Source organism: Mangifera indica, chromosome 4 (genome assembly GCF_011075055.1).
Source record: "Mangifera indica cultivar Alphonso chromosome 4, CATAS_Mindica_2.1, whole genome shotgun sequence".
NCBI lineage: Eukaryota > Viridiplantae > Streptophyta > Magnoliopsida > Sapindales > Anacardiaceae > Mangifera > Mangifera indica.
Window position 1 is genome coordinate 20,404,725 of NC_058140.1, and position 22,127 is coordinate 20,426,851.

At 33.7% G+C, this 22,127-nt stretch overlaps 3 protein-coding genes and 1 long non-coding RNA gene across 6 annotated transcripts; 3 read left to right on the forward strand and 1 right to left on the reverse strand.

Moving 5' to 3' along the window:
• The first annotated feature begins 4,761 nt into the window (after positions 1-4,761).
• Positions 4,762-5,846, forward strand: LOC123213352. Its single transcript, XR_006501689.1, has 2 exons — positions 4,762-5,432; positions 5,524-5,846. It is a non-coding gene; the product is annotated as an uncharacterized LOC123213352 (long non-coding RNA).
• Positions 5,847-8,651: 2,805 nt separating this feature from the next.
• LOC123212882 (pyruvate dehydrogenase E1 component subunit beta-1, mitochondrial-like) lies at positions 8,652-13,235 on the forward strand. The gene is made up of 16 exons (XM_044632109.1): positions 8,652-8,879; positions 9,026-9,091; positions 9,161-9,214; positions 9,591-9,671; positions 9,764-9,790; positions 9,902-9,964; positions 10,164-10,250; positions 10,624-10,749; positions 10,947-11,080; positions 11,179-11,251; positions 11,397-11,462; positions 12,029-12,067; positions 12,155-12,279; positions 12,377-12,491; positions 12,678-12,783; positions 12,935-13,235. The coding sequence occupies exons 2-15, from the start codon at positions 9,041-9,043 to the stop codon at positions 12,744-12,746; spliced, it is 1,110 nt and encodes a 369-aa protein (XP_044488044.1). The 5' UTR covers positions 8,652-8,879; positions 9,026-9,040; the 3' UTR covers positions 12,747-12,783; positions 12,935-13,235.
• A 354-nt stretch (positions 13,236-13,589) lies between these two features.
• LOC123214195 (uncharacterized protein At2g33490-like) lies at positions 13,590-19,742 on the forward strand. 2 transcript variants are annotated; one of them, XR_006501823.1, is made up of 12 exons: positions 13,591-14,034; positions 14,347-14,419; positions 14,596-14,667; positions 14,958-15,019; positions 15,106-15,174; positions 15,628-15,656; positions 15,833-16,040; positions 16,131-16,367; positions 17,124-17,177; positions 17,648-18,623; positions 19,190-19,258; positions 19,688-19,742. XR_006501823.1 is itself a non-coding variant. In XM_044633956.1 (11 exons), the coding sequence occupies exons 1-11, from the start codon at positions 13,915-13,917 to the stop codon at positions 19,204-19,206; spliced, it is 1,917 nt and encodes a 638-aa protein (XP_044489891.1). In that variant the 5' UTR covers positions 13,590-13,914; the 3' UTR covers positions 19,207-19,742. The 2 variants fall into 2 exon arrangements, 1 of the variants encoding a protein (XP_044489891.1); XM_044633956.1 differs by having other exon boundaries at positions 13,590-14,034; positions 19,190-19,742.
• Positions 19,743-19,973: 231 nt separating this feature from the next.
• LOC123214196 (leucine-rich repeat protein 1-like) lies at positions 19,974-21,869 on the reverse strand. Of its 2 annotated transcripts, XM_044633957.1 has the most exons (7): positions 21,573-21,866; positions 21,343-21,475; positions 21,180-21,251; positions 20,820-20,963; positions 20,668-20,739; positions 20,374-20,445; positions 19,974-20,270 (listed from the first exon to the last, which is right to left on the reverse strand). In XM_044633957.1, the coding sequence occupies exons 1-7, from the start codon at positions 21,652-21,654 to the stop codon at positions 20,192-20,194; spliced, it is 654 nt and encodes a 217-aa protein (XP_044489892.1). In that variant the 5' UTR covers positions 21,655-21,866; the 3' UTR covers positions 19,974-20,191. The 2 variants fall into 2 exon arrangements, with proteins under 2 accessions (XP_044489892.1, XP_044489894.1); XM_044633959.1 differs by lacking the exon at positions 20,668-20,739 and having other exon boundaries at positions 21,573-21,869.
• Positions 21,870-22,127: the final 258 nt, after the last annotated feature.

The following is a 22,127-nucleotide window of genomic DNA, read 5'->3' on the forward strand; positions in this document are numbered from 1 at the left end:
TTGAGTTGACCGACTCAAACTTGACTCGAATATTAAATACCCAACTTGATCTCAACTAAAATAATGCACAGTATTACCCTAAGATTGACGGTGGGATAAACAATGCCATCGTAAAAGACAAAAAAGTCAAAATAAAATTCAACTATCAAACTAAGACTGTAATTCAAATTTAATTAGTTAAAATTTAACATTGATTTAAACCCAAACCCTCAACCAATTCTACATATATCCAGCTCTAAATGTATTCAAAAAGTAGAAAAATGTGTGAGAGTTGCGTGTGGAGGAAGGCAAACTAACGCTTGGATTTAGTCTTGGCCATGAGTTGGTTTAACCTATGAATCAGATCGAAATTGATCAATATAAAATCAAAATTGAAACTAACCTAAACCAGAATTGAAACTGAAATCAGATTTTGATGATTCAGTTTTGGTTTTTTTTGAACCATTGAACTAACGATTAAACCACCGGTTTAAAGATTTATAAACCGATGGTTCAATAACTTAATTTAAAAAAAATTATAAAATTTAAATAAAAATCGTTAAACTTTTTTTATTTTTTAAATTTAAAAAAACTTTATTTGCAGGGAACCAACGTGTGGTAGTGAGGCCGCCTAACATGTTGTTGTGCTGAGATATGAAAGAATTGGAGCAATGTTGTTGCTGAGCGTCTCCAAGGTCTTACATTGCGTGGTGCAAGTGTCAGTGATCACGGTCAAGTACAAGATGCCTAGCCAGGATGGTGGCACGGTTCTCTGCAATTAGCTCGCGCAGACGCAGTGCAGCACTGCATCTTGAAGAGAGATCGGATGAATATGAAACCCAAGAGTTACCCCTGGCTGACAGAAGAGAGAAAGCACGTCCTGTCGGTGCTCAAACGGATGCAAATTTGCATATTCAGCTTTCACACTTCACAAATTATTGCTAATGTATCTAGATTTATACTTTTAACTACGTAATAAAGAACCTCTTGATTTAACTATAAATAGTTCGATGACGAGAATTAATAGTAAAAAAAATGAAGGCGAATGATAAAGTAAAAAAATATCACCGACTATCAGACATACAAAAGTAAGAAAACTACATAAGTTTGATTCTTCTAAAACCCCAGAGAATATATAAAAAGCTTAATTGAAAAACTAAGTCTAAACTTTTTTTTAAAATTTTTTATTTTTAATTATTATAATTATTAACTAAAAAAATAAATCGGGTCTTTGAATCAAAACCGATAGTTCAATGTCAATTCTGAATCGGAGTTATGAATTATCGGTTTCAAACTAATTTCGAACCGTCATATAATAGTTTCAATTTAAAATTTTTATTTTTTTGAATCATGAATTAGTAGTTTTAAATCGAAACCATCTTTTTATGAACCGCAGCCAAGTCTTACTGGATTGATGGGTTGGCCGCCAGGATCCCTGCAAATCTCAAATATATTGAGATGTAAATATTCATCAGCCAATTATACTTGATTTTCATCCTGCCCTATATATAGGCGCTTCAACTTCCCACTCGGTGGTTTTGTACCCAGGTTATTCTTGTTTTTCAAATACAAAATAGTTCCACGTCATCTTTATAACGAGATACACTGCTATCCTTCTTATGACAATCTGAAAGATTAATGAATCCGTCCAACCATCAGCAAAATGGACCTGCATGATGCAAGGCTATACATACCATTACATTTAAGTAAAACAGTTGATTCAATCCAATAAATGATAGCTGAACGAATCTTCATTGTCTCTACATCTCTAGTTAAAATTCCATTATCGAAAAATCAAATTTCTGCAAATGTTAATTTGTAGGTCAAACGAAGATGAAATAAGAAAGGCATTGATAAGAAGTTCCACAGCCGCCAATAAGTTCATCCTCAAGTCAAAAACTCAAATCAGTAGCATGAGCGTGCAGAATTTTTGAGTTTTCAGATTTAACTATAGCTAAAGGTCATAGTGTTGTAAATATATCAAATAGAGCAATCAACTGAGTTGGGGAAATACGATATCATAATTGAATTTGCTCCAATGTATTAAACAAGCTACACTAGAATTCCTTGCTGGAGACTGGAACCTCATAATGGAATATTTAGTTTCTATTAAAGATAAACAGAGGTCGCTTACAAGGTTGAATTGATTTTTAATCAGAAACACAACAAAAATATTTGGCAGCGTTTGGCCAGGAATCACAAAAGACCTGCTCTCCAGGTTCATCTAATGGTCTTACTCAGTTTGTCTGTTAACTCAGCTACTCCCACTGTTTTTCTCATTACTTCCCTCAGCACTAGGCTCTGAAGCTTTTGAAGGTGGTGGTTCTGCACATGCCCTTAGGACAGCTTCATTCTGCAATAAAAGGGCATTTCCAGAACTTTCAGAAACAGACAAAAGCCCATAATACAAGTTAACCGACACAAATACTCGAATCAGATATGTTGAACCAAGATTTATGCGAAATCTGTGGCCAAACAACAGATAAATTAGAAGATTTCATAGTTGAGTTATAAATGAATTGGAGTACAGATTTATGTCGTAGGGCCTCTCAATGTGTAAGCCTTAGTCCTGGGATAAAGGCACAGGAATAATAATAAGCAGGGCTAGTAATCATGGCGGCATGTTCCTGACGGCAGCAAAAACATTGCATAAGGTTGAGTCAGGTGTTTTAAAGACATTCTGCTAATTTCATGAACAAAAAATCCAGAATCACTGACAGATAACACAATTATGAACCAAGCAAAAGAAAAAAGTACCAAAACTTGGTAGATCAAGGAAAAAAAAATGTTATGAGAGAAAAAAGTCAAATAAGTGGATTTATATGTTATCCTATCAACTTGATATTAGCGTCACTTAATATTTGCTGGAAAATCAGTTACTACCACTGTATACTAACACCCTAGAACTGGAAGGGATATGGAGTTAAATGCTTTTCCGGCTTTCATAGAATCTGCATCTGCCTTAGATGTTAGAGGTTTTGTCCCAACCTATAGTTCCACTGTCTATCCAATGGCTTGATATACAAGGAAAGTTCTTGCACAGAGCATCAAGGCCAATTAACCAAGTAGATTACCAAGTTAAATAACCCATTCCAGTCTTTGTGTATTTCACAGTACACAGGTAGCACCAACTTCAGGTATCTATGCTTATTCATCAAATAACGATTGTTACAACCCAATTAAAATGTTCTAAGATTAAATTAGTATGCTTTTGATAAGCCTTGTGTTATACAACACTAAACCTCACCTACCAGGCCTAGATAAGGTTGACCTAGCCCTTCTAGTTATTATCACAGCCAGTCAGAACCGCGATTCCCAAAGCTATTCTACATCAATGTGAAGAAATTCTTGACACAAACATCCACTGTGTATCACATTAAAACACAGGAAGAATTATATAAAACAAATCTAAAAAACAATAGACAAATTTATTCCAAGTTCCTAACCAGGTAAAACAATACTCATCCAGCCAATATGACAATCCAAATATATATTTGGATTACCAAAAAATTGCAGAATTAAGCCAAAAAGAAAAAAACACAGAGAAATTCTCATGAAATATTTAAGAACAAATCCTGATTAGAAAAATCTATTTAAATCATATACATAATAATCCAATAATCTGTGCCCGTTTAAACCAAGAATGCTAGATCTTTAATGCTTAAAATATAGAAATTCACATATACTAATATTAAACATATACAATAGCTAAAATTCATATTTAGGCCTGATTTAATTCAATACAGTAACTAATTTCAATAATTAAAAGAAAAAAAAAAGTGAAGCATAAACCCTAGAAGACAAGTGAGAGAGTAAGAAGAAACCTGCCAAACTCGAAGAAGACGTTTCTTAGCGTTGGCTTTTCGAGTAGAAGTAAGCTTTATTCTCTTCCAAACGAGTCCACCAGAGTCGTGCTTTTTCACTATCTCCATCAATCTAGTCCCCCAAAATGCTCCTACACCTGCCATCTTTCTGCCACTCCTCTCCCACTGTGCTTCTCGTCGCCTCCTAAATCAGTCTTTGTTCTGGACTTCTAGGTATAGCTCCGAAGGCCCTTGGCCCCTTTCTGTTAGTAAGTAATTGGGCCTTCTTTTTTAAGATCCTTTATTTTAGTGGGCCTTTTTTTTAGCTTTGCAGAATTCTTTGTTCCGAAAATGGCATATATTCTTAAATAGGACTTGGTCAATTCAACAAAACCAAGTTTGAGATCACTTATAATCCAAAAAAAAGTCAGTTTGAATTAATTCAAAATCGAAAAATTGAGCTTTGAACTCAACTGAAAAGTAAAATCGATTTAAATATTCTTTATTTAGAAAATGGCAAATATTTTTTAATAAGAGTGGATTTAACATAGGTTGAGTCTTAACAAAATCTACTTTGTAATCAATTTTAATTCAAAAGAGTTAGTTTAAGATAAACAAAGTAAGACTCGAGTTAAACTTAAAAATAATTTTATTTTATATTTAATTCAAATTCGATTTATTTTATAAAAATAAATAATTTTTAACATAAATTTAACTTATTTAATCCAAGTTTGAATTAAAGTTTGAGAAACTCTATCCTGTTCTTGAACCCAATTTTTCATGATAAATTATGAATAAAACTCTAAAATTTTCAATGTATATAAAAAGTAAAATAATATACATTAATAATATTGACTAATTTATATAGTAACAAAAAATTTATTATTACATAAATTTATATTATTTTATTTTTAATTTAAAATTATTTAATTACACCCCATGCATGACATGACATTGAATTGTTACAACGAAGTTAGGAGGAAGCTTCTGCTATTTGGATGAGGCTGAGGTCAATTTAATTTGAAAGAAAAAGACACGAAGCATATTGTCCCGTTCTGATTCGAGTCAATCCATTAGGGTTCCAGGATTTTGCTTCCCTTATTTTAAATGATTTATGAATAAATAAAAAAAAGAATGCAATTTCCAGATGTAAGAAGCAGGCGGTTGGCGGTGGTTTCCAAGGCAATACCGGACGATCGCTGTCACAAACTCCAACCCATGTGTGGCTGTGGCTATCCCCTGCCTAAAACTCGACAATCGCAGCTTCACACTTGTCAGTTTTTGTACGTAGCTGAGTATACACTGCATTATTACAACGCACTACTTTTATAATTTCAATGCTGTACTCTGCTTGCATTTGGCCCCATTCCGGTTGTCTTTTACCTGCTACATTATTATTTTTATAATTCACTTCCTCTCCCTCCCAGTCCTTTGTGGTGTATTTACTACGCTATAAATTCATGAATCTTGGTTCTTTGTAAACATGGGAGGTGCGGCCGTTTCATTGGCAAAGAGAAAAGGGTAAGGTTTGAGGCGCACACTTGTGTGGTACCATCAAAACTTACAAAAGGAGTGACGGTGCCACGCTGTGTGCGTCTGAAACACTTGCTCTTTTACTAGAATTTGTTGAAGACAAGGAAACCAAAGGGGGTGAGTGTCACTGTATTTTATCTATGCTTTATTGCTTGTGCTGTCCTTTCTCTTTATAATTTATATTTGTTTCTGCGTAACTCTGTTTTAGGTGAGTCTGATAAACGGTGCCCTTCATTATCTTTACGGTTTATAGTGATTAGTGTGTGATTGTTTTACTTATTTGCCGAACTCTACTTGGTTCACCTATCAAGCATGTGCTTTTGCGGATTTCAGAGGCTGATCAGGTTTTAGTTTTGTTAGATTACAGGATTGTCTTGTATCCCTTGAAAAGCAATTTGTATGGGTCTACTGCTAGGTTGCCTGCAAGACTGCAAAAGATACAAAGAAATGGTTGCCAGATATATAAAACTCTGAAAGTGTCCGTTCCATCTGAAATTTAATGCAATCTTCCATAAGTTTTGACGGTTTAAATGATTATTAGATGTTAATTTATTATTAATTTAAATTAACCAATGATGTTTAATCAATTAATCACTCAAATCTACAAGCACATAATTAAAAATCCCCAGCAGATTTAAGACCCATCAGGCCATTAGAGCCTGGCCCAGCGTTTTCCACCTGGTTCACCTTTGGGTTTTTTTTTTTTTTTTCCCTGGTTTAATTGTGTTCAAATGAAAAAAATTAAAATTGGCAAATTAACCCAAAAAATAATTATATTTAAAATTTTTTGATATTATTGAATTACCAAAATATCATTAATTATCCCTCGGTAGGTATCTATGTCACATATAGCTTGGTTACTAAATATCGAAAAACTAGTTAACAGTTAGCCTCACAATGTGTCACCTGGATATATTTGCTCCAAAGCATAAGTGAGTGGGTTTTAATTGAAGTATGACAAATCCGCCTCAAAAGATAAGGAAGGTTTGGTTGTGCAGTTAACGTCACATGTATACCATTGAATAAGATATATAAATTGTCACCATCATAAAATTTAATCCATTCCATAGAAAAATTTTAGTTAATATAATTACCGGCAAATATCAAGAATCAAAAGAAAACAATGTTAAAATAGCTTGCAGAAATTCTTATATATATATATAAATAACCAGGCAAATAAATTAATAAACATATGCTTATTCGTAGACACACATTCCCGATTGGTTGGTAGCTAGGAATGTTTCGGGTGGTTGTTGGGTGCGCGCACACGCACCCTACCTCACCTACTACTTTCACTATATGGATCATTTTGCTTTTTTTATTGTTAAAAGTTTATTCATCAACGGCTGTTGTTTGTTGATTATTCTCTGCGGTGTCAAAGTCAAACTCAGTTTTTAATTTTTTATTCTGCCCGATCTTCTCAGCCAAACTCATCCTCAGATATTTCCATTAAATGTCCGAAACGTCCCTGTCCAAAAACTGGTTCTGGTATTAGACTTGCCAAGATATTTCAAAGGCTAAAAAGTCTGATTCACACCCATCGTTTGTTGAAGTATAAGTTTTCACCCTATAATTTTTAGAAAGCCAGATTCTCAACTATCATACATTTTGGTTAATAAATTTTATTAAGTGAACAGGTAAAAAGGGTATTTTGTATATATTTTTTTATTTTTCATTTTCCTCTTTTTTGTAATATTCTTTTTATTCTTTTCTCTTATTTTTTCTATTTTAATTTTTCAAAATTTTGAGTGCAAATATTTTTTAAACATATAAGAGGTGTTATTATAATTTTCTTAAGGATTGTGAAAATTTGAAAAAAGTTTGAGGTAATTTTAAAAATTTTAAAATTTCAATATATAATTGATAATTCAACCTAGGGGTGAGTTAAAAAACCAAACCAAAATTGTGGGTAGCCGGCTTTTGGTTGTGGTTCTTATTCATAATGGAAAACCAGTTTACTTTAAATAGGTTTTGATTCTAATTTTTATTTTTATGAAACTAGTTGGTTTCAATTTTGGTTTTGATTCTATTTCCTAAAGAACCAAAAACCAAAATCTAGAGATATAAAAGGGTTTAATGGATTTTTCTGTGTTAATTGAAACAAAATCGATGTTAAGAAAGAAGAGGCTTGGTGGAGTTCAAGGGCTTGTAATAAGCTCACAAAATCTGTCAATTTAAAGCTACAAGTTGTCTATATATTAATGCTTTCTATTAGATTATATTTTCTTTCATTAGTAGATTTTAAAGACTTTGTGGGATTTGTAATTGCATAAACGAGAACTTTTCGTGTTTGAAGTCTCCTTTACATGAAATTTAGTATGAAAACAAGGTAAATATTTTCATAATCTTAAACACGGTTAAAAAAGATTACAGATGTTTTTCTTTATAAATTTTATTAAAATTTATAATCTTTTATAGTTGTGTAACATATAGAACCGATTTTAAGTAAAAATAAAAACCTATTTAGAACCTACAAGATCAATTATGGGTAGTAATCAATCTTGTAGGTTCAAGGTTCCAATTCTTATTTCTATAAATCAATCGATTCTGGTTTTGATTCTTCAAATTTTCATAAAATATTCGGATCTGCTTATTCTTGATAAGATTGGATTTAAGTGGAGCTTATTTAAGCTTGAGCTTGATTTCGAACATTATAATTAAATATTTTTAAACTCAAGTTGGGCTCGAGCTTTGAAGTGTTTGACTCATTAAACTTGTAAATTTAAAAAAATTGATATAAATATTATTTTGATAAATACACATCAAAATAATGTCATTTTAATATCAATCTATACTCAAAATTAGAATTCAACTAATTTTAAACAAACTAAGTTTGAATATCTTTGAAACAAATTCAAACTTGATTTAATTCGAATATAACTTTATCCCTAATTACACTTTAAAAAAAATTATTAAAATGTAACGTATTAAAATTAGTTAGAATTTTATTATATTTTATAAAACTAAGTAATAATTTTTTTAACTAGAAAATATACGTTGGTAATTTGATTTGTATAAAGGATTAAAGATAATTTTTTAATTTCAATGAAACATAAAAGAAATCAGTTTTTTTAGAAACTGAACACATTCATTAACAAAAGGAATAAGGGATAGGATTTTGGCTTTTGGAATTTAAAGGTCGTGAATTGTACCGGCATCAAAATTTTGGTGGAAGATGAGAATTTAGCCTATTTCAAAATGCTAAGCTGACACCCACGCCATCTTCTTCGAGGCAGTTGTTCTTTGCAGTAAACAAAATAATATAAATAACAAAAAAATAAATTATTATTAATCTTTAAACAACGCTAATCGATACAATTGTACCCTAATAGACGTTGGATCAAATCTTGACCGCACAATGATTAAGCTATAAGAGGGACGAAGTTTTGTCTACCCTGAATCCTAGCTCATGTGATAGTATCCGCAAAAGGCAAAGCGAAGTTACAAGTGCTAAAAGAGAAACTGGTGGCTGTAGGTCTGTTCATTTCGTATTAACTCTGTTCAGGCTTCGGCAATCGGGCCTTGCTCACTTCCGTCTTTACTCATCTCAAACCACCGAACAAGGTGCGTCTGCGATCTAATTTCTTTCTTCGATTCTTTTTCTTGCTTTCTTTGGCGCTCGATATGCGTGGTATTTAATTTCTGTAAATAATAAATTTTATTCGAATAATATTTTAATTTGCGGTGTTGTTAATTGGATTTGCTTGTAGAGGAAAGAGATAAACATGTTGGGAATTATTAGACAGAAAATGGCTGCTGGAGTTTCTCCCGTGATGGTACGTCTTTTTCATTTTTTTTTTTCAAATTTTTGTGTTCTTTGATTGGCTTTTTCATTTTTTATTCAGCGAATACGCCCGGTGGTGTCGGCGTTGAGGAGTTATTCGTCTGCAGTTAAAGAGGTGATTGTGCCTTGTACATGATAGTTTGCGTTTTTGTATTGAATTTGGAATTAGGATGATGTGTGCCTTTTTTTTTTTTTAAAGTTTATATATAGTTGATTTTGAGTATTAGGGTTCTTATTGTTCAGGTTGTTTATGGAATTTTTGTTACGTGGACAGTGAGTTATACATGGTTTTTAATTATTTGGATTTGAGAAGTTACATGTTTATTATTTTTTAATTATTATTTATATTTCCTTTTCTTTTTGTGTTAAGAAGGTGCTTATCTATTTTGGAAATGTTATTTAAGAATTCATCTTTTATTTTAGTTTTTCTGCTTTAGGGCATGTTGTTTTACCTCATAAAGTAACTGAATTATTGATTTTGTGGGGGGCAGATGACTGTTAGAGAGGCTTTAAACTCTGCACTTGATGAGGAGATGTCTGCAGATCCTAAAGTCTTCTTGATGGGTGAAGAGGTAAGGAGAAATGATCAGGAATAATGTTTTGTATAAAGTTGCTTTTTTTAAAAAAATTATGTTATTAATTTCATTTATGCTTTTGAATGCAGGTTGGGGAATATCAGGGTGCTTACAAGGTTAGACTTTCTTCTTGAGGAGATAATCTTTATCATGCTATTTTTCTTTCAAGGCCAGCAAGTGTATTTACTTCCTTCTATTTATCTAATTTTACTTTTTGTTTTGTACAGATAACCAAAGGGCTTTTGGACAAGTATGGTCCTGAGAGGGTCCTTGATACCCCAATCACTGAGGTTATTGATTTCATTTGACTTGATTATGGTTTGTTGTTACTAAATTAGTTGAGGAATTTTTGATGATTATCGTCCGCTTGGTATAGCTTACTGCTAAAGCTTATATTAGTTGTTAATAAATAATGAAATTGAATCTAATTGTTTCAGTTCTTGGTGACAATTGTTTGCGCATTTTAATTTTTGTTTCATGGCTTTGCAGGCTGGTTTCACTGGGATTGGAGTTGGAGCTGCTTACTATGGTCTCAAGCCTGTTGTGGAGTTTATGACAATTAACTTCTCTTTGCAGGTCAGTGGGTTTCATGTTAGATTGCCTTAGTTTATTAAACTGCTAGTCAATGCTCACAAAGGCTACAATCGTATATCGTTAGTTAAATCATTTTATATGAAAAAGAAGATTGATTTTCTGAATTGATGTAGGATATATATGTTTCGTGATCTTATCATCATAAATGTAATTTCAATAATAAAATCCTTGTAACTAGGAGATGAATGAGGCATTAGCATACCATTTATAATTCCACTTCTAGGTTGTGTCAATCTTTTACATTGGCGGTGATGGATTTTAGTACCTGCTTAATATGATTTTCACTGTTTACGTTTGTAGTATTTCCTAATGATATATTTATTTTGATGAGTATCTCTTGTTACTTCTGTTACAGGCAATTGACCACATCATTAATTCTGCTGCAAAATCAAATTACATGTCTGCTGGCCAGATTCCTGTTTCCATTGTTTTCAGAGGGCCTAATGGTGCTGCTGCTGGAGTTGGTGCTCAACACTCTCACGTATGGATTCCCAAATTTTCCTTTTATTCTTTCACCTTATTTATTGCCTTTTCCTTCAAAATCTAAATTGTCTATTTATATCCTTTATGAGACCATGTTTTCACCCTTAAATTGCATATGATTTTTCTAATGCATATTTGGTTCTCATTTAATGGGGGCCTAGTATTCAATAATGCTTCTTTTGGCTTCCTCTACAGTGTTTTGCAGCTTGGTATGGCTCTGTCCCTGGGTTGAAAGTACTGGCTCCATATAGTTCGGAAGATGCACGTGGATTGCTAAAAGCCGCTATAAGGGATCCTGATCCTGTTGTTTTCCTTGAAAATGAGTTGCTGTAAGTAGTTTAGTTCAGTGTTTGATTGTAATGTATGATTAGGAATTTTCAGCTTTCTTTTTCAAAGATTTTTTTAACTTAAAAATTTCGTGCTTCAGATATGGTGAGTCATTCCCTGTTTCAGCTGAAGTTCTAGATTCAAGTTTTTGCCTCCCAATTGGAAAAGCTAAGGTAAGTGTCCTGATCCTTGGAACTTCCATGGGGTCTTTCTGCTTTTGATGTCTCTGCCATTAGTGGTTGTCTTTGTTACTCACATTTTATTATGTTATACTGTCTTTTCTTTTTTATTTACCTTGCAATTATCTACATCAAACAGATTGAGAGAGAAGGAAAGGATGTAACTATCACAGCCTTCTCAAAGATGGTTGGCCTTTCACTCAAGGTTTGTTTTGCCATTCTGTAGCTTTTTTTTAAATGCAGAGGGCTGTGCTATCATCTTGTATTATATTCTGTATGTTGAGTAATTCAATTGATTGAACGTAATTGTGTCATGTGTGAATGAGAAAAAAAAAGTAAGTACAACGTGCATTAGATGTTTAGTTTCAATTGAAAGTAAAATAGGATGTTCCAAATGGTCTGGGTGAATGAGACTTTATAAGCACCCAGGGTGTGGCATTCTTCAGGGGCTTTAGAGCAATTGAATATGGGGAGAAGCCTTGATGCCTCTTCTTTGGTTTAACATTATATGAAGATTTGGGCTCAGGCTCATGATAACAGCACCTTGAATGACTTTTTGGTTTAACCTGATTTGTTTTATATATTATTTGTATAAATAACTGGAACACGATGTTATAGCTTTCATAAGTTGTTGAATATTGCCGTGCTTTGCTAGAGTTCATTTACTGATCAACGCATGCAATTCCATTGAAAAATTTCCTTTATAATTATGACAGTTAGGCCATATTATTCTTTTATTCATTTTGGTATATTTTGTCGCTTCTTTTTCAGGCTGCTGATATACTGGCGAAGGAAGGAATCAGTGCTGAGGTATATTGATACCAGAATGATAATATGTACTTTCAAATGTCTCCAGTTTTAGTTCATATGATTTAATAACTGACTCTGTTAATGTAGGTCATAAACTTGCGGTCAATCAGGCCACTAGATAGAGCCACAATCAATACTTCGGTCCGGAAAACGAACAGACTGGTGACAGTAGAAGAAGGGTTCCCTCAGCATGGAATTGGTGCTGAAATCTGGTTTGTTTTCTTCCTACTTGGATATTTAATCTCTGGTGATCAGTTTTCTGTCCAGTGACTTGATGCACTTGATGAATAATCTTTTTCCTCCAAACAGCACTTCTGTTGTTGAAGAGAGCTTTGGGTATCTTGATGCACCAGTTGAGAGGATTGCTGGAGCTGATGTACCCATGCCATATGCTGCCAATCTTGAGAGAATGGCTGTCCCACAGGTCATTTATGCTTCTACTATTCTTCTTGTTTGATCACTCTTGCTTCTTATGCATTGATCTTTATGGCTCGTTGACTGTTGGTAGTTGTTTGGAAAGCATGATCTATGTCTTGGTATCTTATGGGAAGTGATATTGGATGTGTATTTAGGTTTCAGAGTTTTTTCTAATGCCGGTTACCATCTGCAGGTTGAAGATATTGTCCGTGCTGCAAAGAGAGCATGCTACCGTTCTGTGCCAATGGCTGCAGTTGCATAGTTTTACTGATTGAGCCCATAATTGGTGTCAACTCCAGGTTGGTTTCATTGGTATCTCTTTTGTGAAGTAGTTCTGCCTAGAGGCTTTTTTTTTTTTTGGTAGCTGATGATTAAAGGCTTGTAACTTGGGTTTTACTTATATATTTCTGATATATCTGACAAACCAAAAAAAAAAAAACACTTTTTCAGGAACGGATGGAGGGATCATACATTTTTTTGTCCTTCTCAACTCAACGGGGAGGAATTTCTTTCTAAATAATTGGGAGATTGTTAACAAACAATGACGGGAATTTTGTTGCTCTGTTTTGTCATGTTTACATTGAAATCATTTTGTAACATGTTCAATTCTTGCAAGCCAAAATAAATTATCTTTTAATCTGAAAAGTGAAATCGCTATGTATTGAGGTTTCCTTTTTACCTTGTTAAATAGTACTTTGTAATCATAATCAATTCATTGATCTGAGAATTTGAATGTATTTTTCTTCTCAAATTTTGCTTTATCATCAACAAATTACTTAATAATTATAATTAATAAATAAATTAATGTATGATATAATTGAATGTTAAACGAATTATTAATGTATGAGTTGATGGATATCTCGAATGAATAATTTTGCAACTTTTTGACGGTTCACCTTTCGTTAATAAATATCTTCTCTAATAGGCAATGGTTCATGACAAAGAAAGTGGAGCTCCATGAAAATTAACCGGTGAAATCGGAGCCTATCAGTACGTTATCGGTTTTACAAAATTTAAAACTAGAATTGAAATCACAACATTGGATATCCTCCCATTTTAATTTCGCTTAATTGTTTTGTACGCTTCTGTTTAGTGAAGAGAAGAACTCGACAGAATTAACTTGAGTATAAATAATTAGCTTGATTTGGTAAAAGATGGCGACTTCAACTTGTCTATTAATGACTATCATAAAACGGCAATTTATTATTATTGTTGTTTTTATATTAAAATAAAAAATAAAAAATAAGGCATTCAATTTTATTGATGACGTAACCTTGCCGGGAAGTAGTTTTCTGCTTTCGAAAGATTGAAATTACTGGTCGCTATGAAGATTCGCAACCAGTAAGCACCTCAACAGGAAGAGAAAATTGTATCATTTTCATTTTGCATGAGGCCTTGAAAGAAGAAGAAGAAGAAAATCCAAATCCAAAATGAAGACTTCTCTGAGAAGATTACGAGGCTTTTCATTTCACCACGGGAATGTTAACTCCAAGGACCGACGAGATCTTCGGCCTCAAGCTCAGTTGGACGAGTTCGATCAGGCTTATCAGGTACACCTCTTTCTCTATGCCATATTTTAATTTTGAACGAAATGATTTTCTTTCTTTTTTAAATTTTTTTACCGTCTTGTTTTAATTTTTAGTTGCCAAATATGCGGTTATAATTACTTTGTGTGAAATTTGTTAATTTTTTTCGTTTAATTGTAAGATATTTTCACTGTTATAGTTGGTTGGTTCTGGCTCTTGATGATGATTATCGTTGAAGCATGTTCTGGAAAGTGGAAAGAATTGAATGGTTAACTATAATAATTTAACCATGTAAATGCATGTATGGTTTTGATGACTCGGATTGTACGTGTGTAGGACATGCATGAAATGATAGACTGCTATGATAGCTTACTTTCGGCAGCTGCAGCAACGGCAAATAGCGCTTATGGTAACTAAATTTTCATATATGTGGTATTATCTGCTGGTGGAATTAAGAAAGCTAAACTTATTTAGCATGATGGTTTTAATCTCTGTTTAGTGTATTGGCATTCACTTATTAATCTCTGTTTAGTACTTTGTTGGGGTGATCTCAAGAATTATACTATGTGTACCTTTTTCTGTCAGAATTCTCGAAGTCTTTGCAGGAAATGGGTGCCTGTCTTGAGAAAACTGCTTTAAATGATAATGAAGAAAGTAGTAAGTGAATTTGACTTGCCCATTTGCTTTATTTTCATTTGACAATTCATTTGCTCATCCACTGTGAAGCTACATTCAAAATGAAGTAGATGTTTCTCCAACATGGAAATTAAAAATTGTTTCATATTCTTGTTATGAGTTGCACAGTTGTAATTATTTAATGACATGTTATTACTTGGTCTTCTTACTGCAAAACAAGTTATTACTTGGTTTTCAATTTCAATATGTTGTTTCTCAGGATTCAGGCAGAGAGAAAACGAAAATATTTAGTTCTTTGTGTTTCTGTTCAGGTAAGGTTTTGCTAATGCTGGGAAAAGTGCAGTTTGAACTCCAGAAACTTGTTGATAACTATGTGAGTCATCTTTTTTAGCTGTAAGCTGTAACAAAAATTGTATATCTGACCGTACCCTGGTAATAATTACAATTTTCAAATTTCAGCGCTCGCATATCTTCCAGACAATTGCAATCCCATCAGATTCTCTTCTTAATGAACTTCGAACTGTTGAGGTTTGTTCTTTATGAAGTCTTTGATTTTTGACCTGAGCATCCTATGTCAAGTTTGACATACAGCTCATCCTTTTGGTATAAGAATTAAACTAGAATCAGTCAAAGATTGCCAGCAGCTCAACCAAGATCTTTAGTTGGGTTCGAACACCCTAAATTTTGTGAAAGATATACATATATATATATTCTTCATTACATAGGAAATGATTGTGGAATATGTCTATTGGAACTTATTGGTATCTTAAAATTTGTTTTGAGGACTTCTCTTCCAACATTTTTGCTTACCATTTTTTTACTGGAAAATGACATTCCCAATCAATGAATTTTCCATGGGATAACTATTTCATTCTTATTGTTGTTTTTTTACAAGTATTATAGCACTGTTTGTGTGTGACCTGATTTAGCATTTGACTAAAATGAAAATAAAGTTTTATTTGTTATTTTGTGATGATGCAGGAGATGAAGCGGCAATGTGATGAAAAAAGGTTCTTTTTTTTAAGTTCACACTAACATGAACACAATCAACCTTTTAGATAACCTGTATTCTCGTATTGGTGATTGATCTACAGAAATGTATAGATAACCTGTTTTCCCGTATTGTTGATTGATCTACAGAAATGCATAGATAACCTGTTTTCTCGTATTGGTGAATGATCTACAGAAATGCATATGATTACATGGTGACAAGGCAGAGAGAGAAAGGGAGATCAAAAAGTGGGAAAGGAGAAACTTTTTCTATGCAGCAGTTGCAAACAGCTCATGATGAATATGATGAGGAGGAAACCTTGTTTGTTTTTCGTATGAAATCCCTGAAGCAAGGACAATCCCGGAGTCTTCTTACACAGGCTGCTAGACACCATGCTGCTCAGGTTTCTCTGTTCATTTCTTCCTATGTCTTTATCACATGTTCTTGTGCTGGATGATGTTTAATATACTTATTTTCCTCTGCTTGGAAGCAGATGTGTTTCTTCAAGAAGGCTCTTATGTCTCTTGAGGCAATAGAGCCACATGTAAAGATGGTTACGGAGAAACAGCACATTCATTACCATTTCAGTGGACTTGAAGATGAAGATGGTGATGACGACGGTGATGACGATGATGATGACAGCTCTGACACACATGGTGATGGGGAATTAGGTTTTGACTGTGGACATAATGACCAGGAAAATGCTTCTACTTTGCAGAAGTCAATGGAGGTGAAAGCATAATGTGTTCATTATGTGGCAGAGAAAGCTAAATAACTTATTTTCTGTTTAAGCCCTTACGGATGGAACTCATTTGCATGCTTGCAATCTTGACATTCTGAACAATACTTAGGATAACAAATATTGCTCATGTGTTGTAATATTGAATCATTGTTAAGATAACAAATATGCCCATAACTTAACATTTAGAATCATAGTTAGGATGACTAATATGCCCATAACTTAACATTTTGAACCATAGTTATGATGACAAATATACCCATAACTTAATGATTTTGAAAATCGTTTGGACAACAAATATGCTCATATCTAACATTTTGAACCATAGTTAGGATAACAACTATTCCCATAACATTTTGAATCATTGTTAGGATAACAAATATGCCCTTATGTTAACATTTTGAATCATAGGATAAAAAATATGCTCATGCATCAATTCTGACAAATCTAATAATCATCTAGAGCTGTCATGTCAAATGTTTTATTTTGAAAGAAATGAGAGACAAGTGGAATGTCCATGTTGAAGCCAATTCATGCATGAAAAGCAGAAATTGTCTTCTTGCTTGTCAATCAGCATTTATTTTCAGTGTAGAGAACTACTTTTCGCCTGGAATTTTTTTTTTTATATGATAACTGTTTTGGACATCATAAAATGATCAGACAATTACCTTGTGGATCATCCTTATTTCTACATCTAGAGATGGATTACAGTTAACCTGTAACTTGATTATATACTGATTTATGCAGTTGGATAAGGCAGGCATTACATTTCCCCAAGTTGCTTCTGTGGAGACTGCAAAGGTAAAGGAATTTACTTGATTGACCATTTAATGTGCACAATGATCAGTTTATAAATCGAAGATCAATGTGATGCAAACATAGCCCTATGGGTCAAATCAGATAGTTATTCAATTTTTTAAAATGTTTTTTCAAGTTGTAAATGTATATATGATTAACCCATACAGTTGACCTTGCAAAAGCTGGTTATCTGACTGCAGATAACTTTTATTCAAGTATTTTTTTTTTTTTTGCCATTTTATTATTTAATTATGATATCACTAGATACTTGATTTCGTATGAATAAACAATGAACTGCATCCACTACAAATTGTTGAGTTACTGCTGAATGGAAAACAAGTCTTATCTCCCCTAGTACCACATAACAAGTAGCGAATTTCCCTGCATTTCATATTTTGTGTGTCTGATCATTGAGGTGATGAAGAAGTAATGATGGGTTTTATGGTTTTTTTTTTTTTTTGGCATATTTGCAGGAAAATCTGGATAGAGGCTGTAGCAGATCTATCTCCTTTAATAGGGATGTCAGGCTAGGAAGCCAGTCTGTGCCAATTTTTGCTGAACTCAAATCTGACCCTATTGAAAAGATTAAGCAGATGCAACCATCATCTTCACGGAAGTTCAACACATATGTACTGCCAACACCAGTAGCTACAAAGGTTTCAAATTCTCTAGGACCATGTAGTCCAGTTCCTCACCCAATGAAGTCAAGATTGAGTGGACATACTCATAATTTGTGGCATTCATCCCCCTTGGACCAAACAAAATTTGATAAAAGTTTGGATGATGAGAAATTTTCCAAATCTTCTGCACAGTTTGTCCTCCGAGAGAACAGTGATATTACTACATCAACTCAAATGCCTCCTCCTTTGGCAGATGGGATTATATTTTCGCATCCCCCAGGTGCTTCTGATTATAAAATAATCAAAAGACAATCCTTTTCTGGTCCAATTACAGGTATACCGTCTGCTACAAAACCTGTCTCAAAGGAACATCCACAATTGTTATCTGGACCAATTTTAAGAATTGCAATAGCTCAACCACCAACCTCATCTCTGAAAATATCTCCAAGTGCTTCCCCTACTTTTATGTCTTCACCCAAGATAAGTGAGCTTCATGAACTTCCAAGACCCCCTGCCAGTTCTTTTTCCGAGTCTTCAAAACCTATAGGCTTGATTGGTCATTCTGCTCCATTGATGTCCAAAATTCAAATGCCTTGTGCTACCAATAGATCACCAGTATTGAATGCAGCATCCCAATCGCCAACACCTCCTCAGGCAATCACTCGTAGTTTTTCCATACCCACAAGGGGTCATCGAAAGACTGACTTAGATGTTTCCAAGCCACAGAATTTAGGGATGGCATCTCCTCCTCTATCACCAATAACTTTAACTAACAAGAAGTCATCATCAACTGGTTCCAGAACTGTTGCTCAGGTTGTTGAAATTACAGGTGATTAAAAACCAAGTGCTGTTAATTTTTTAATCAGTATAATTTATTTCACCTAGCATGTCAACATGACAGGAGTTTTGGTATCATCTGAGTAAGCACCAGAGGAGGTGATATATTAATCAATCTCCAATGTTCTGGTGGTAGTAATTAATTTTCATGAACATATTGAGCTATAAAATATGTTAGTGTTAGGGATGGAGATAGCATAATAAACTTCTGCAATTAGACATTTTCACTTTCCAGTTTGAAGTTGAAGATGGTTGAGTGAAAATTGAATTTGATTAGTATTTTCAAGTATTTGATATTTATTTTTGTGGATCAAACATTCTAACAGCGAAGTGAACCTCCGAGTAAACTATTCTTTCTGAGGCTTATGTTGTAACTAAGTGATGTGGATTTGATAGAATTTGTTTTAGGAGGAATATCGTATCTAATCTTTGTATATATCATTTTTATTTGTATAGCCACAGTGCATGAAATCAAAGAGTAATATGTGGTTGGCATTCTGGCTATCCCTTTTTCCGATGATGGTTTTTTCTGATCATAACCATTGTTATATATGACAGAAACAGGCGCCGAGTAATTCTTTTGTTCAGTAGGAATTTCCTGACTTGACAGAAATTTCTCTGGAGGAGGTGAGATTGTTTCATATAATTTCATATAGGCTAAAACGTGTATATATCTCCTTGTCTATTCATCTGTTTTGATCTCTACCTTGGCATCCTTCCATTATTCAAGGAGGAATTTCGTATCTTCACATAGGAATTAATAGCTAAATGCCCCTTTTACTCCCACCATTACCCTTTAAATATTTCTAACTCTGTTTAGCAGCGTGTTGCAAGATGATATGCGGGACATTGAGAAAATTTTATTGACACATTTTTCTCAATTTATAATTATTAATTGTATAATGTTCAGTTTTTTTTTAAAAAAAATTATCTTGTGACATCACGTTGGGCCAATAGATAATCTTGAGTTATTAGTTATTTACCATAAACTGTTGATGCAGAGAACAATAATTTCTTATCCAACCTGTTTCTAATGTGTCTCTACGGCTATCACAGAATATTGCTGGAAGTGGTTAACCAGAAAATCAGCAAAAAGTTTTGGCTGATGTTGCAAAAGCAAGCAAACAAGACTGAAAAAGGAATCGTGATCAAAGTAGGCATTAACCATTGATTTAACTGTTAATATTATCTCTAATATAAAATCATTCAATCATACGATAATACGTTTATTTGTATCTATTAATACTATCATTTGTACATAAAGTTTTATGCTGTTGAAACCGAATTTCTGGGTGATTTAGAAAGAGTGGTTCTGGTTAAGAACTTTATACACCACTGGACATTATGAAGCAAAAGATATATACCATATATATATTTAGGAGCCAAAAACAAATACAGATGGTTGAAAACTTAATCACATACATCCGTAAAGATAAAGGATATCTCCACTTAATACAAGAACCCTAATTAGTTACACAAATTAGACAATTATTAGCTGTTTCCATATGAAGAGACATTATTATGGAATTGGTCATAGTGGCTCCTTCCCTCTTTGGTGCCTCATTTACAGTCTCCTCCTACATCGTATCTCACAAATCCCATCAATTCTGGTCCCTCTAGTCTCGGATTATTCATGAAACTGCATCAACAAATGCAAGCCCAGTCAGGATTTAAACCAAAAATAGCTTCCCAATAGCCATCGACTCTTAAAACTAATGGATGAGTTGAAATATATGCCACACCTTTCCTCAGAGAACTTTGAGAATGAACCCCAGGTTGGAATTGTTCCACACAAATCATTGTTTGACACGTCACTGTAATATTTCCACATTAATGTGAGGTTATATTATGGATGAACAATGATATATGTATTCAATTTTAAATATCTAATTAAATATTTAGATGATATATCATTATATAATTGAATCTTATTATTTAAGATACTCAATTAAATACTCAAAATAAAGTGCATATAGGTTGATTGATTATAGATTTTTATGGGAGATTTGATTTAATTATATAATGTTAAAACTCACAGGATCTTGAGGCTTCCAAGTTTAGTAAGTTCCCTTGGAATCCTTCCTGTCAGTCTGTTACCATTAAGTCTCCTGCATGCGAGATTACGTGAACCATTATGGAGATTACTTCTTAAACATACCAAAGACTAAGAAAGGTATTTGATGCTTACAAGAACTTGAGATTAGAGAGCTTGGAGAGTGAAGAAGGGATGGGTCCAGTAAGGTTATTGTGGTAAAGATCCAAGCTGATAAGGCTTTTAAGTCCTCCCAGTTCCTCTGGTAGAGGACCCACCAAGTCGTTCATGTATAGTTCCCTGTACAGTAAACACACACCGTTACCGACCACTTCATGTTGTATTAAATGCTCCATGTTTCATCATCAATGATGACCGAATTTAAGACCTTCCCCGATCTGACGGTGATGCCATCACTAAAGAAAAGGACACCATTTATTGCACAACCTAATTTGATTACTCTTATTACGTCTCATATTTGTCTCTTCTGTAACAAAATAAAATAAATATGCTTACAGATATTGTAAACGTTCCAGCTTCCCCAACTCAGGGACTAGGCTGCCCGACAGCTTTCCATTTCCGAGGTCTCTGCAATATTTGTAAATTCTTTTAAAAATCGCTGGCCCGATAAAAATATGCATCATGAACAAAGAAGAAAGTTTGGTTGTGAGAAACTTACAGACGGGTAACCCGACTATCAGAGTCACAAGTGACATGGAACCAAGTACAAGGATCCACCAGAGTCGGATCCCAGCTTTCAAGAACACCTTGTGGATCTTTAACAGCTCTTCTCAACGCGTATAAAGCATCCCCTTTTTCATTGAACAATAAATAATATATGAACAAAAAGACTATATATGATTGAAAAATTATCAAGACAACTGTTAAGGATCATCCTTGTATGTATACCTTCTGTGTTAGCGTTTGTAGTAGCTAAAGCAGTTGATAAAAGCAAAACTACAAGGGGATGAAGCAGGGTCGAGATGGCCATGGCAGAACTTTAAAAGCTGAAGGTTATTATTATTCCCAGCTACCGTAAAAGAGTCAAGATGCTGCTTGTGGAGAACTTGGAGATGGAAAGAGTTGTGGTATTTTTGCAGTTTGGTTGAAGAGAGGGAGCATGGAATCAGAACTCTGGTAGGGGGAATTTATAGAGCCCCATAAAATTGAGAACGCCTGGCTTTATGGCTATACAGTAATTACAAGATCTATAAAATTTTTCTCCTTTCTTTATAAGGTACGCTTGCCAAAGTCCTACCCTATCCTTTGTATAGTTCTTTTCTTTTAAATGTCCAGAGATGAAATTCTTAAAATATCCCTCGGCCCTATCCTATAAGACGATTCTGTCCCTGTTGTCGTTACTCTGATAAATAATCTTGTTTAATATTTTATGTACAAGTAGCTGGATATGATATTCTCCTATCTGTAAGCCTCTGAAATATCACTTCAAGAAAATTTGTCTGA